Source organism: Temnothorax americanus, unplaced genomic scaffold, assembly GCF_048541705.1.
Source record: "Temnothorax americanus isolate GAGA-0224 unplaced genomic scaffold, ASM4854170v1 Scaffold19, whole genome shotgun sequence".
Lineage (NCBI taxonomy): Eukaryota > Metazoa > Arthropoda > Insecta > Hymenoptera > Formicidae > Temnothorax > Temnothorax americanus.
This window is the reverse complement of record NW_027509329.1, coordinates 2,869,561-2,884,089: the sequence shown is the minus strand read 5'-3', so window position 1 is coordinate 2,884,089 and position 14,529 is coordinate 2,869,561. Positions and strand designations below refer to the sequence as shown.

General features: G+C 38.3%; 1 protein-coding gene and 1 long non-coding RNA gene across 3 annotated transcripts in view; one reads left to right on the top strand and one right to left on the bottom strand.

Annotated features, from left to right (window-relative positions):
• Ddr (discoidin domain-containing receptor 2) overlaps positions 1–14,529 on the top strand; it is a 195,130-nt gene that overhangs the window by 152,502 nt on the left and 28,099 nt on the right. For both annotated transcript variants that reach the window (XM_077404427.1, XM_077404426.1), the window contains 4 exons: positions 1,208–1,347; positions 1,874–2,081; positions 5,416–5,571; positions 10,813–10,988. In XM_077404427.1, the coding sequence (XP_077260553.1) occupies positions 1,208–1,347; positions 1,874–2,081; positions 5,416–5,571; positions 10,813–10,988 (680 nt within the window). The remainder of the gene's footprint in view (positions 1–1,207; positions 1,348–1,873; positions 2,082–5,415; positions 5,572–10,812; positions 10,989–14,529) is intronic.
• LOC143896528 (uncharacterized) overlaps positions 10,839–14,529 on the bottom strand; it is a 201,236-nt gene continuing 197,545 nt past the window's right edge. The window contains exon 4 of the long non-coding RNA XR_013256684.1: positions 10,839–10,963. This is a non-coding gene — a long non-coding RNA (uncharacterized LOC143896528). The remainder of the gene's footprint in view (positions 10,964–14,529) is intronic.

Sequence of the window (14,529 nt, the reverse complement as noted above, 5' to 3'; positions counted from 1 at the left end):
CTCGCGCTGCTATATGTACCAAGAGCGGAACATTTCCGGGAGAAATGAAGCGAGAGAGGAACAGAAAGCATACGAAAACAAACTCGAAACGTAATTAACGTTTCGAGGAAGCATACGAGTCCCACGCGAGAGCTTAACTTGCGAATCTGAAACGGGTAATTTAAATTCTATTAAGCGAACACTCCTGCACGGTTTCTGGCAGCGTTATACGTAACAGAGGGAAAACGTCTTTAAATCCCAAGAAAACTGCGAAGGTCACGTGCTTGCAAATTATTTAAGTTACCGAGTTATCTATATTAAATTATCTTCGTTGTAAAACGGCGGCGCGGCACGGTACCCTCCTCTCGAAGACTTTAAGTTATACGAAACTTCTTTTAGCATTACCTCATTGAAAATCAGTCTTTATTAGGTTTTTAGTGGAAAAATAAAATTTTTTACTTCTGCTCTCTTTTCCTGTGATCTATTTACCTCCTAATTGGAATTTAAACATTAACAAGTTGCAACGTTTCAAAATTCTTGCGTGTCACTATTATACGTATATTCGAGAGAAATACGTATATGTGATATGCATTTACCATAGGAATGTTAGACATTTGTTTTTCATGCATATGTTTTCCGTTTGCGCTACAACATTTAAATAAATTCGATGTCACGCGCGAATTGTCCACTATTCGCGTTACAGATTTTATTGTTTTGTTTATAGGTACGTGCACACCGCACCTATAAATGGTTCACCGTATCATACAACCCGCAACATAAAACTTTTTTTTTTTCCCAAATACATATATCGGAACCTTTTTTCTGTGTGACATATACAGGTAGCAATTTTTACTGGATACGTTCTCTCCATGCGTAAAAGATGACTTTGATACAGCACATACAGCAAATCTTCAATTATACTGTTAAATATCAAAAGGCATAATACGTTGAGCTAACAAATAAAAATTGCGTTAACATACATGGACTGTTCACGGCGAACCAATTTTTCACTGATAAATTGATTTTAACGAATTTTTTGTTAAAGATCCGAATAGGCAAAAGAGTTCGTCTTCTCATTGTAAATTTAATAGCATTTACCGGAATTTTATTAATTTAAAAGATAAGGGGTTTATGCATTTCACGCAATTAGCGACTCTTCACATCTTTTTTTCAGGAATCTCCAAAGCTTGCGAGGTGTTGTAACGAAATGATTCGTTTGTGATTCCAGGATACGAATGGGTCGGCTGGCGAAACGACACACCCAACATGCTCGGACGTCCGGTGGAAATAACTTTCGAGTTCGACTACTCGAGGAACTTCACTGCCATACACCTACACATGAACAATTACTTCACGAAGGACGTGCAGGTATCGGCCATTCGCGCCCCTGTTACCGTTATTATTTCAGAAGTTACGAGCTTCGGGGAACTACCGTAAATTTCACGATCACATTGCACATTTGCCGATGTCTCCGCTACTTTTACGCGGTTTTAAAAACATTTTCCCCGCGATTTACAGAGTGCAGTCCCGTTCGTCGCGCCGCCCGCGCCTGCTCGCGAGCTTAGTGCTTATTCCGTCGATAGCGGGGGATTTCTCAATGTGCACTCTTGCCGAAATTATTTCTATCCGGGCGGCTTATCTTTCGGAAAAACGAATTACGAGCATATAGTGTTCGCGCTGCTATATAACAATACTTCATATACATGTATACACGTTCGATCTAATTCGACTTTACGAGCGATATGAACGTCCGTCTTACGACATCCTCCGGAGCGAAGAAGCGATACGATCACGCGCGACTGTTTCCACCTCATTCGAGCGTCGTCCAATCGCCCGATTCCATTCCCGTTAAGGCGTTCGGCACGTACACGCGATCTCTATGCTGCCCTCGCAGGTCTTCTCGTACGCGAAGGTCTACCTCGGCACAGGTGGCAACCAGTTTACCGGCGAGCCTGTCCATTTCTCTTACATCCCCGATCAGGTGCTTGAGCAGGCGCGCGAGGTCACCATAAAGCTGCATTCGCGCGCCGGCCGTTTCCTAAAGTTGCAGCTCTACTTCGCCGCGCGGTGGATCATGCTCAGCGAAGTGATCTTCGAATCAGGTAAGAGAAAGATCGATCCCCCCCTCTCTCTCTCCCCCGGCCTCCCTCTCCTACCTCCCACGTGCCGTCCCACGTGCGCAGTCGAAATTTATCTTCTGGGTGTTACTTTCGGGGTAACACTCGTGACTCGCGCGCCCTCCGCGCGTTCTCCGACCGTCGCGTCGGAAAACGACCGAGAGAGTAATGGGCGAAGCTAAAACATCGTCCGGGATTCGCCCTTTTCCCCGCCGCGCTCTCCCCCTTGGAATTAAAGACGCGCTTTTAGTTAAACGGAAAATCAAAGGAGGCGGTCCAGAAAATTTAAATCTATAGAAATAGAAATAGTGTTTCGAAGCGCGGCCGCGATTCAAGGCCGCGCGATTCAACGCGATTTTCCAATTTTAAGTGACATACTTTCGTCGAAGATATGAGCGCGCGGTGATACTGCAGACGGTAGGAAGGAAAATCGTCCCGAAACTCGGGCGCGCGGAGCTCGGAGAGAAAAATTATTCCGAAGGTAGTGTAGTTTCAAAGTAAACGCACGCGTACTGCTATAAAACTGATATAAGGTAAACTTATTTTGTAGAGAATCTCATTACTTTAGAACAAGGATATAAAAAAGTATTTAGTATAAACAAATATCGATTAAACAGAAATAACGAGATGTATTTAAGAAATACCATGATACTAAAATGTACTTTATTACTGTTTAATATACGAACACAGTTTTATTCCTATAATAATTCAAGAATAAATTTTTTTTCCATTATTTCACTCCTTTTCTTTATAGATAACAAAATAAACGTAATATCAGCGTTAAGGAAAAATATTTTTCACAATAACAAATACATTTACCGTCGGAATTGCTCGTACAATAGCATCGTATCCCAAACAAAAGACAGTGCGAAAACATTTAAAGTTTCTGAAATCGTTTAGTCCTACGTTGTTGTTCGCTCGACTTTAAAGCACCGTGGTGGTGGAAAGCAAAAAGCAGAAGTATCCACGTTGCGCGAATGAGAGCACGTGGTCGCGAACCGGAAACGAAACTTACTTACCGCACACGTGTATATACACACACATATACACATTCGAATATATAACTCTCAAAAAGTTTTGTCTCGAAAAGCCGGAATGTTGCACGAACCAGACGAGCGAAGCCGTCGTTAATCATTCTCTCAGTGCGCTGTGTTCTTTCCTTTCGCGAAAGATAACTTCGGCAGCGTAACGCTGAAGCGAGTGATTTTCTTTGTCGCCCGTATCAAGTGGCACATAAAACTTGCACGTATTTCATTTTAAAAGTCGTTTGTACGAAATTGTGTCACTCTATCTTTCTTAAATCGTACAACGTATAATTTTTTCTATATAAATTTCTATTAATATGTGTTGCGTCAATTTATACAGTAACAATATGTTGTTAATATTACTCGAAGTAGAATATCTTCTTTGTAAACTCACATAGAGAAAAAGAAGTGTTAAATCAAGACTTATATTCTTGTATATAAGCAAGAATCTATAATCTTGAAATGAGATTAAATTGCGTTAAATGAAGAAAACTTGTTTGAATGAAGATATTTATAGTTTAATCGAGAAAAAAAAAGTTGAAATTCTCATAAGAAGATCATAGATTCTTGCTTATATACAAGAATATAAGTCTTGATTTAACACTTCTTTTTTTTCTGTGCACAAGCTAGAATAATGTATTGCTTGTTAATTGTTCGAAATATATGTGACATTTTTCTAGAAACAATAATTTTATTTGCTCGGATAGAAAATAACTCGAGTCCTCATGGAGATCAGAGAATTATACAATCCGTATACGCGGAAAATATCACAGAACGAAAAATACGATATAAATACGATACTAATAGCGATTCAACGCAATCGGGAATCTGCGTTGAATCAGAATTACATAAGAACAAGTAACTTTATTAAACATTTATGAGTTTGTAAGACTACGATTACACTACAGCTTATTTAAGAGAGTCTTAAAGGTTCTTTAAATACAAACACAAACGCACCAGTTAGGATTAAAACTGTAAACTCTTCTGTTCGCTATAACTTTTAGGAACGAAAAAGTTCATGAATTTTTTTTAGGAATTAAAAGCGCGTTTCTCATCGCGATGTAGCTGTAGCTCGGACAATATATCTCATATACCTAACATCCGAGTGAGACCGGTATAGTCTTTCAAATCAAATTCGATCGGGAAGATCGATTCCGCGGTCCCGCAGCCGGCAAAACGCAACTGTTACGGCAACTTACCCCAATGACTAGCTTAATCCAACATCGACGGGCGACCGCATATCGATCACCGATATTTCTTTTAATCCGTCTCAAACGATCCGAGACGGGAACTTAGCCGCCGGTCTCTGGTAATGCAAGCTTTCGGAAGTTCGGTGTCGCTTCGTTGCACCGGGCCGACCGCGCGGGAGTGGGTACGTCGTTAATCATTCGTCCGCACTCCGCACTCTCTGGTGCTCTCCGTCCTCGACTGCGAGCGATAAGTTGGACCGACCGCGCGGCGCGGCGCGCGGCGCCCAGAGGCGACCAATGTTCCTCGTCACCTGTATACCACATAACTCGTATCCACGTCGCACAAATGCTTCGTTGAGCTGCGACATCGATAGGAAAATATATCGCGCCCCCTCCCTCTCCCCCGCCTTTACCCGTCCCTCTTTTTGGCACCGGCATCGAGTTTTCTACCGGAGCGAGTCGCGCCGCGAGAGAGCGAGAGCACCGAGAGCAAGCGCTCGCGCACGGTCCACTCCGATTAATTTTCTTTTTTATAAATTGCGCGTACGAACCGCGTCTAACTGCTCGAAAATTGGAATATTTTCTGGTGTCCATTAGTCGATAAATTGCCGCGGCACTAATTTTCAGTTTGCCTATAACGGGAAAATTCCAGCTGCGTGCGACACGAATTAAATTCTGGTCGTGATATTTGTTCGTTTTCAAACGATCGATCTGTCGCATAAAACTATCCCGCATACAAATGAAATTCTGTGTCCGTACCGCGGCCACAAAGGGCATTGGTACAATCCGATAAAATTGTCAAAAGACGGCACGAAATTTAACTCATTTTCGAGTTCATCGCACGTTCCTTTTTACTGATTTTACCGATGCCATCAGAGATTGATTTCGCTCTTTTAACAACTGGTATAGATTAGTCGTGTATCGTCGATGATTTTACAGCATAGAATTTATCGAGTTATTAATTTAATTCAATTAGTTTCAACAATGCTTTTCCCACTGTGTGATAATGCTTTTCTCACATATAGATGACGTTTCACACACTCGAATATTTAATACGAGCTTGATAGACGGTGGATTTCATTAGCTCTAATCCTGAATGCACAGTTATCTCCGAATGGAACAATACCGAGGACGAGGAGGCGAAGAACAAGAGCGCCATTGTACTGGCGACCGGCAGCCCCTATCAAAATAACGAGGGTCCACTGCAAAGAGACGAAGTGAAGGCTACTTTTAATAAGGAGGAAAGCAAAGATAACACCTGTAAGTCTACTGTCTGATTTTTCTATTGTTACTCCGGTAAGCTACGTTCATAATTTTCCGCGTAATTGACGCTCTTTTCAGCCGAGCTTTTTTCCCCCCTTGTCATGTTTTATATAACAATGAGCTCGATATATCGCGAAAGAATTGTGTGTCGGAAAAATGGATCATTACGTGATAATCGCTAGATTCATTAACACGATTTATTAACATAGAAAAATGTTAATTTGAATTTTTTGTACGATACGCACTTAGCGTAAAACTACTTTTCATGAACGGATACGAAATTGACGTAGTTTTTTAATGATATTATTAGAAGTTGAGAATTTGATTTAAAAAATTTGAAATTAAGTTGAAATAATGAAGATAAACGCAGCCAAACTTTATATTTAAAATATAAAAGTAGATATATATTATTGAGAAATTTGAAACACACGTTACCGCGCAATTAATTTGCATGTTTTCTCTTAGATTCACAGCACAAATTTAATTATAATTATATGAAATTGAAAAGGCAAATACTTGCATCTTTAGAGGAATCTTCTTTCCTATATGCGACGTCGCCTTACACCGCAATTAATGGAAAAACGGCGACGAGATGGGGCTGGAAGACCCCTTGAGATCGACAGACTTGTGCGAAAAAGTACATCGAGTAGTCCCAGGGACGTCCTCGATTACCTGCAAAAGAAACGTCACGGAAGAAAAAGAGCGGTCGCTTTTGTCCTTTGGTCGAGTTTGTTAATCAATATAGAAGGATACTTTTTTTTTTATTCTCACAAAAGCCGCGCAATTAACCTGATTAATTCTTTAACTTTCTCTTCTGAGACGTCGAGACGCGGTATCGAGACGCCGTTAAAAAGATCGCGAGTTTCGTTAACGAAACTCTTTTAATGGTAATTGATTACACTCGATATTCTCTCGAAGATGGACAGCGAATAACTAATTTAAATTTTCTTCCTACTGACGTTCCGCGACTCGCGCTGCATAAGCGGAAAATTTTTCAATCACACATTGACGATGTCGGAATTGCTGCAATTTCTTCATAACTTGTCAGGTTCGAGCTCGCGTGCGCTCATTTAACATAGGTTTGTATTTGTGTACACTGCTCGAACTGCTCTTTGCGTGTCCGCTTGTTAAATTCGCCCAAAGTAAAGCGCAAGAAAGCGGGACGATGTTTTTCTCGCTTAAAGCGCGACGTATATAGCTAACGCTCATTACATATTACACCGCGCAGAAAGGTACGAATGTGCGCCAACGCGGGTAATAATCTGCGAACTAATAGGACAAACGATACACTAGGAAGAATAACATTATGCTTTCTTGTCGACCGATCCTCTGCAACATTGCGCCGAAATTGGTCTGCAAAAGAAACGAAACCGAAATGTTTAAAACTCAAAAAGAGCATGAAACAATTAGATGAAATTTTTTTATCGCAGATATATTTTTATTCGGAAAATTAAACTCTCTGATATTTTTTTTGCAGGAAAGACGAAGAAAAGAATTTATTGCAGTTTATCAGAGAAAGTTTACTCTTTTTTTTTGTAAAGAAATATTAAGATAAACATTTCTTGCTATTGGTAATTGATTGACTGACTTTAATGTCAATCGTTCCAAAAAATTGTATATATTATTTACCTAATATTTTTATATACCATATATATATATTTAATCATGTTTTGAAACTGTGTGAATATAAATCAATTTTGCCAATCATGTCACGATATCTAAAAAAGTGTCTTATTCGATTATTTTCCTGTTCATTTATTGATTTATAAAATACTCAAGCGATGATCAGGCTGTTGCGGTGGACTACGAAAGCCATCAGCGGATATTGTTTTTGTTCAGCCGGGCACTGATCAACCGTGATCTAGTTACGAGCTTCGTGATGAACGCAATCATCATTATCGTTCCATCGTACATTATGCGAGGTTACCTCGGCGGCATTATCTACGGTGATAGGTCGTGTTGCTTGATGCATCAAGCGTCGTGGGCGAGTGAATCCGCTATCGCGTATATCAGCGCGGGTCAGCTGTCTGCAGCGTGCAGCGATTTCGAAATATTATTTGGAAAATTCTTTTGTTATCAGCATGACTACCGTTACTATCGATGTTCAATTTGCTTCGAAACGACATCTGCGAGATTGTGGTTATTTTCGATTAAATGGAAGACTTTATTTTTATCATAGAAAGCTACGTTTTTTGAAAAATTACTAAAAAATTTAGTGATTGAGACAAAAAAAGTTGAGACGAAATTGAGTCACGACAAGAAAATAAAGAAAGGAGAATAAAAAAAAGAGATAAATCAGTTACAATGATTTTTACTTGACCCAACTGACCACATTTATTAAAAACAATCGTTCAACCATTGGTTTTGGTCCTTCTCTCAAGTGTAAATCTATAAATCATAAATTTAATAAGCAAAAATTATGTAAATTGTAACTCAACTTGACAAAGTAAATGAATAAGAAACAATACATTATAAAAATGTTTTAAACTAATAAATACCTAATTGTAAGTCATAAAATTAGTAACGTTGTCCAGAGACATTATGATGCCTTAAAGACGTCTGAAATCGACTTATACTTTTATAAGACGTCTTATAAAACTATCAAAAAGACATCATTGTGACGTCTATAAGATCCGATTTATGATATCTTTGAGATCTCATAGACGTTTTATTTTGGACTACTTTTAAATATATTGTAAAATAATAATTAATAATTAATAATAATTATAATAATGAAAACGCGTTAACAAGAAGAAAATACGAAAGAGGAGCTAGCGTTGCTTAATATATATATATATATATATATAAAAATTGGTATATATAAATAATTTAATATTTACACAACTTCGATAACAATCTATATATTACAGAGATTGCGGTTTTATTGCTTGCAAAATTATGTGAGTATATTAAATCATTGATATATCGATTAAATAATTCCAGATTCTGTCTCGTATTCTTCTTTTTGTTAATGCGTTTCCGATATCAAATATCAAAAACAGTTTACAGAATTAGTTTATAAAATTAATTGTGATTACTGTAACTTTATATATAGAACAAACTATAGAGACATTTAGAGACACGAGTTCACAGGAACATTTCAGTTCAAAACAACATTAGGAAGTGCGAAAGCAATCACTCAGTAGCTCGCTCAGTAGTAAGCAAACATCATCTTTCATATGTGCATGAGTTTAATTGGTCTAAACCAAAAGTTTTATGCAAATAAGAGAAGCACACTAGAGAGAGAGATTGCTGAAATGTTTTTTAAGTTTTTTTATCAAGAATTATAATGGCATTGTCAATTTAAAAAAGATACGAGGATTTGAACGCTCTATATGATAAAGTAATAAAGTCTATATAGTTTTTATTTTTCAGTTTTTATATATTTGTAGCATATTTATGACTTAACAATTTACACCTTGTGTTGAATTATTCTATTGCTTTGACGTGCTTTCTATACGTTTTAATTTTTAACATATAAAAGTTCTGAGATTCTTTTCATTTCTGCGCTTTTTATCATATATAGTATTCAAATCTTGTTTTTAAATTAATAATGCCATTATATTTCTTGATAAAAAACATTTTTTGGTGTTTTAATTCTTGACGTCCAGCTATGATGACGATGTGTAATGCTAATGTCATCGATTTGAATTTGAGACAGTGTTACTGTTATACGGATTATTTTACGATTTATAAGACATACAAAACATGTAAGCTTTGAACTTATATACATATTACACGGTGATCTCCTCCTATCATTTGATCTAACCAGCTTGTTAAGTTCAGCTTTTAACCCGTTGAGGTCACATGGGGTCCAGTGGACCCCAGGCTAATTTTTCGTCTACGTACCTTTGAAGAGACGGTTTCAAACTGTATAATAAATATACTTTTTTCAAAACGCAGGAAGGTTTTTTGCTCTATCTCAAAAATTGAAATTTTGATGAATATTTTTGTGAAAAAAGTCAAATTTTTCGAAAAATTTTTTCTCGCGTTTTTTCAACATAAAAAATTTTAAAAAGGAGAAATAATATATTGAATTATAAAGAGGAAGTCTCTTAAACTAAATTCCAGTTCAAGGTTTGAGTCGATACATCAAGAAGAACGCAAATGGCTATTGTTTTTCTGCGTGGGGTCCATTGGACCCCATGTGACCTCAACGTTATTTTTAGGAGGTGTGACCTCAACGGGTTAAAATTATGACTTGATTTAGCACAATGTTATGACTGATATGAGATATTTGTAAAAGGCTACATTACTAATTTTATAACTTGGGTATTTATTAGTTTAAAAAATTTTTATTATATTGATTTTTAAGTTGACTTTGTCAAATTGAGTTACAGTTTACATGCCTTTTGCTTATTGAATTTGTAATTTATACACGGAGAGAATTTTTTGTTATATTTCACCCTTAAATTCACTATAAACTTAGGACAACTTGGCAACCAAGGAATTTTTAAAATATACAAAAAACATTTTACAAACAATGTGATAAAAGTTACCAAGCAGATTGGTAAATTTTGAAAAATTATTGAAATTTTCTAGATATATTTTAATAAAATTAATCAAACATATTTTATATTTTAATGTAATAGATATTAATATTTTTTATTATGGTGGATCAGGTGGATATTAATCAGAATAGCTCGCCTAAAATTCTTGGTGGTACATGTTGTCCCACAACTAAGATGATTTCAGGGTAAATTTTAAGAGAAAATTCTCTCCGTGTAGATTTACACTTGAGAAGGACCAAAACCAATAATCGAAACGTTGAGACGAATTGTATTTAATAAATGTGGCCAGGTAGGTCGAATAAAAGTCATTATTGTTAATTATTTACTGGCGAAGCAAAGTTTCATATTTAATTGAATCAGTTACATTCATTGTCAAATGAATTACAAGTAATCGGTTAGAAGAAAACAGCTAAAGAGATTTCATTAAATAATTACTGAAACGTTAAAGACTGACTTCGAATCCTTGGGAATTACGATCGATGTCGCGATTAATTAATGTAAATTATCTCTAGAGCACAGTCTAAGCCAGTGACAATATACAAGATCACTAAGCTTGCGGTGTAACCGTTAATCGTTGAGCTAATCGATTTCCTCCGTATCCCGCACCCGAACATGTGTGACGGGTGCATTTCTGTTTCCTACATATACACACCCAGTCGTTTTATATATATAATATACATACGTATACTATGTAGACACACTCCATATACACATACATCCTTCTCAGTTCCAGATAAGAGCAAGGAACCGGAATCGAGGCAGTTCGTCGGTTTAGTTATCGGCATCCTGACGACCGTAATTGTGATGCTGCTCGCGGCGATCATGTTCATTTTCTATAGGAACCGTAGGCTCAAAGCTGCTCTCGCACCGTCAAACTTCTACGATCAACAGGGTGATCTCAAGGTTATTATAAAGATAAACTGCTGCATAATTAAGTATTGCCGTAATATTAAGTCATAGTACTCTATGTAGCCACATGCATCTAAACCTCTAACCTTATTCCAGTGAAACTATTTTCTCTTACGTAAAATACAAAAAAATTTATTTGCATGACAAGAGAGATGACTTCGTAACACGGCATTTTTTTTGTCTAGCGCATTGAGACGTTATTTATTAGTGTTTTATCGATATTTTGAAACAATAGATAGATATATGTATAATAACAAGAAAAAAAGCTATCTTACTTTAATATAAAAAAATTATATATAATTCTGTTTTATACAGATCATAAAATATATACAAGTCAACGTGTAAGGCATTTTGCCGATCATTAGGCATCATTAAGCACACGAGGACGAAAATTGAGAGTAATCAAAAATTCAAGCATAATAAATAGCCTTTTGCGCAGACGATTTTGTTCTCCGGTCGCGATTTTTCTTTGCCTGACTCTCGACCTGATTTAATGCCGGAGTCTTGCCTCTCTGGCTCTATAATAAACCGAACAGGCACATCTATTTACTCTATGCTTCCAGGTCACTTTACGCCGCTTTTGAGCAATCGCGCAAAACAGTTTACACCTACTATTACGTACGTCGGTTTAGGTACAAGCGCGCGCGCGCGCGCGCGCGTAACTAAAGGAGAAAACACGGCGATCAAATATTTTCTTTCAGGCGGAGAGACGCAAACGAGATCGTGCTAGGACGATTAAAAGAACGCTCCGAGATTGTTCGTTATGCGCTTTTATCCTCGAATCCTTTTATGATCTGGCGCGCTTCGCGTAACCGTAGAATTTGTACGCGTTAATTACTTTGCGTTATAACGAAAATTACGTTTGAAAAAAAGCTCATAGAGAGAATTGGTGAACGGCTCGATTAGCGGCGACAGACAAATTATGCGCGCCCAATAATTTATTCTTGTAATTCTTCCCCCATTACAATACACAATGCTTCGAACGAACAAGAAAAATAACGAGAAATATCTTGCGATGCACGCGCGGACAAGGCTATTTTTCTCTGACGTCGCATTCCATCGTAGCGAAGGAGGACCCGCTGGAAACGTTTTCCGGGCAAAAGAGACGTTTTCAGTCTCGCACCTCGTTCTAACGCGGAATGTCTAACTTTGTCGTAAATTCCGCTCCGACTCCTGTCCTATGGAACAACAAGAATTATTAACGTCGCGCGTTTACTACCCTCGCCCCGGTGGACAGTTTGCACGACTTTCACGATATATGGTCTATAACGTTAAACCCAGCTCTTTACCATGCACAATGGTGATTCGCTCGCTTGAAATCGCATTTATTTTGTATAGCGGAAAATTAATTAATCGGTTAATCCCTCAAATCTTGCCTCTTCAAGATAACATCGAGATACGTTTGTAAGGGAAAAACTGGGAAGACGAAAAAATCGAGGGAAGAAGCCAATACACACGTAGGTTTCATTACTTGATTAGCCGGTTGTTATCTAAGTACGAAATCAGACCAACGATTTGTGATGGTTAGGTGCAGGGTAACGAGGTAAGAAGTGAATTCCGCAGTGAGTAATCTCTGTAGATAAAAGTGCCGTTAGTGGAGAGAGACGAGAAAGTATAAAGGATGAGGAATAAAACGTTAAAAGAGAATTGAGCGTGTTACGCAAAAAGTTAATACTTGGATTGTGAGCGGAGCGAAGAAAGTGAGGTTGACGGAGGAAAAAGAAAGAACTCTGAGAACTTCGCGTATGTTTACCAAGCCACTGTTGTTCTAACCGGATTAATAGCAAAGTGAAGTTCGTTCGTAGAAATGGACAGCCCCGGCGCTCTCTCCCATCCTTTTTCGCGGGATATAGCGGGAAGACAGTCATTAACGACTTGCTGAACGATGAGAAATAATGAGTGCCAGACAGTTGAGCTTGCAAACCCTTGAAGCTTTCCTAACTTAACTGTTTGCACGGACCGGAGGCAACTGGAGAAACGTACAGGAGCGACAGTTGACAATTAATAACGACGCTAACAACCTATCGAAATAAATTGAAGATTCGGCGATGGCGACATTAGCTATCAAGGTGACTAATTAGTCACTCGGAATATTGCATTCGGCTCATTATTAATAATGATAAATGAGGCGAAAGAAAGTTCTAGGAATCAAGAAGCTACCAAACTGGTCCTCTATTATTAGCAGAGAGAGTTTGCAGTTTGAAAATAATAATTTAAATAATTATTTGTATCGTATTTGTGCGATATACGCGAGGAAATAAACATAATATTCATTTATTCAGCAAATATGTGCGGTGCGAAATTAATTAATCGCGTTCGATCAATTCTGCCTGTAAATGTAGGGAACCAAAAAGAACACGAAAACACGTTTATGTAATATTTTCCATTCGCCCCGGCGAAGCCTGGGAGTGGACGCGCACGAAGTCTCCTAGCCGCTTTTACCATACATCACTCAAAGTATTCTTCGACAACCCAATATCTTCCACAGCTAAGTTTTTTTTTACCAGTCGCCGAAGAAGTGCACGGGTAGTCGAGCTGACTCCTTAATTAAAAGAGCCGTCGTCGGGATAGCCGTATTGCGACGCTGTCGTCGAGAAGAGACGCGTGCGTTATCTTCGTCGTTCGCCCGCCGCTGAGCGGCGTCATATACACTCCAAACGCGCCTTCTTCTCTTCCTCGCCCATCTTCGCCAATCCTCCTTTTCCCCCCTGCTCCACGTTCCCGACATTAGCCACCTGCTACTTGTCCCGTGTCCCGTCTTGAAGTTGCGCGAGCCACCATCCCCCGTTTCCCCTCCTTCTCCACGAAATGACCCTATTGCCCCTCGTGCAACCTGCGACCCACGTCGGATCTCCAGAGAATGGCAGATTATGTCTGCCAGGTAGAAACCGCTGTCAATTTATCGAGCAATACGGGTCGGGGAGAAACAACGTTTTCGCTTGTCCTCCACTACGCTCGCGCGCACCTGATTCAATCCGGCGAGACGTCGAGCCGATATAGCCGCTCGAACCATATCGAGAACACCAATATTTTTTTCCCCGAGATCTGTTTGTTCGCGAACTTGTCATTAATTAAATAGACAGCGATTTACTGCGGCATAATTATTCATTGCCTCTCGTTGGCTAAACACCGTATTATCGTCTACCAGCGCTTAACCCTCGAATGATCGATCGCGTCAAAATTTGAAACATGAGCAGTCGCGTGGGGTGTACACTATACACCCCAGAGTAATTTCCTCGTAAATGTTAATGAAGAAAAAATGTTCACTTTTACTGTTCGAGTTTATGAATCATCTTTAGACCTATCTTTAACGTAATTTCTAAAGTATAAAAAAAATTCAATTTTAATAAAAAAAAAACCGACAATGGTAAAATTTTTCTTATGTGTTCGTAAAAATAAACTAGCTAGAGTATAGCCTAATTAATTAATCTCTCTATGACTGCGGACTACAACTTATTATAATCACTGCAGCTCATTCTTATTGATCGCGAGTGATTTTGTGTTTGTAAACATCATTCTTCGCGCGATACGTTTG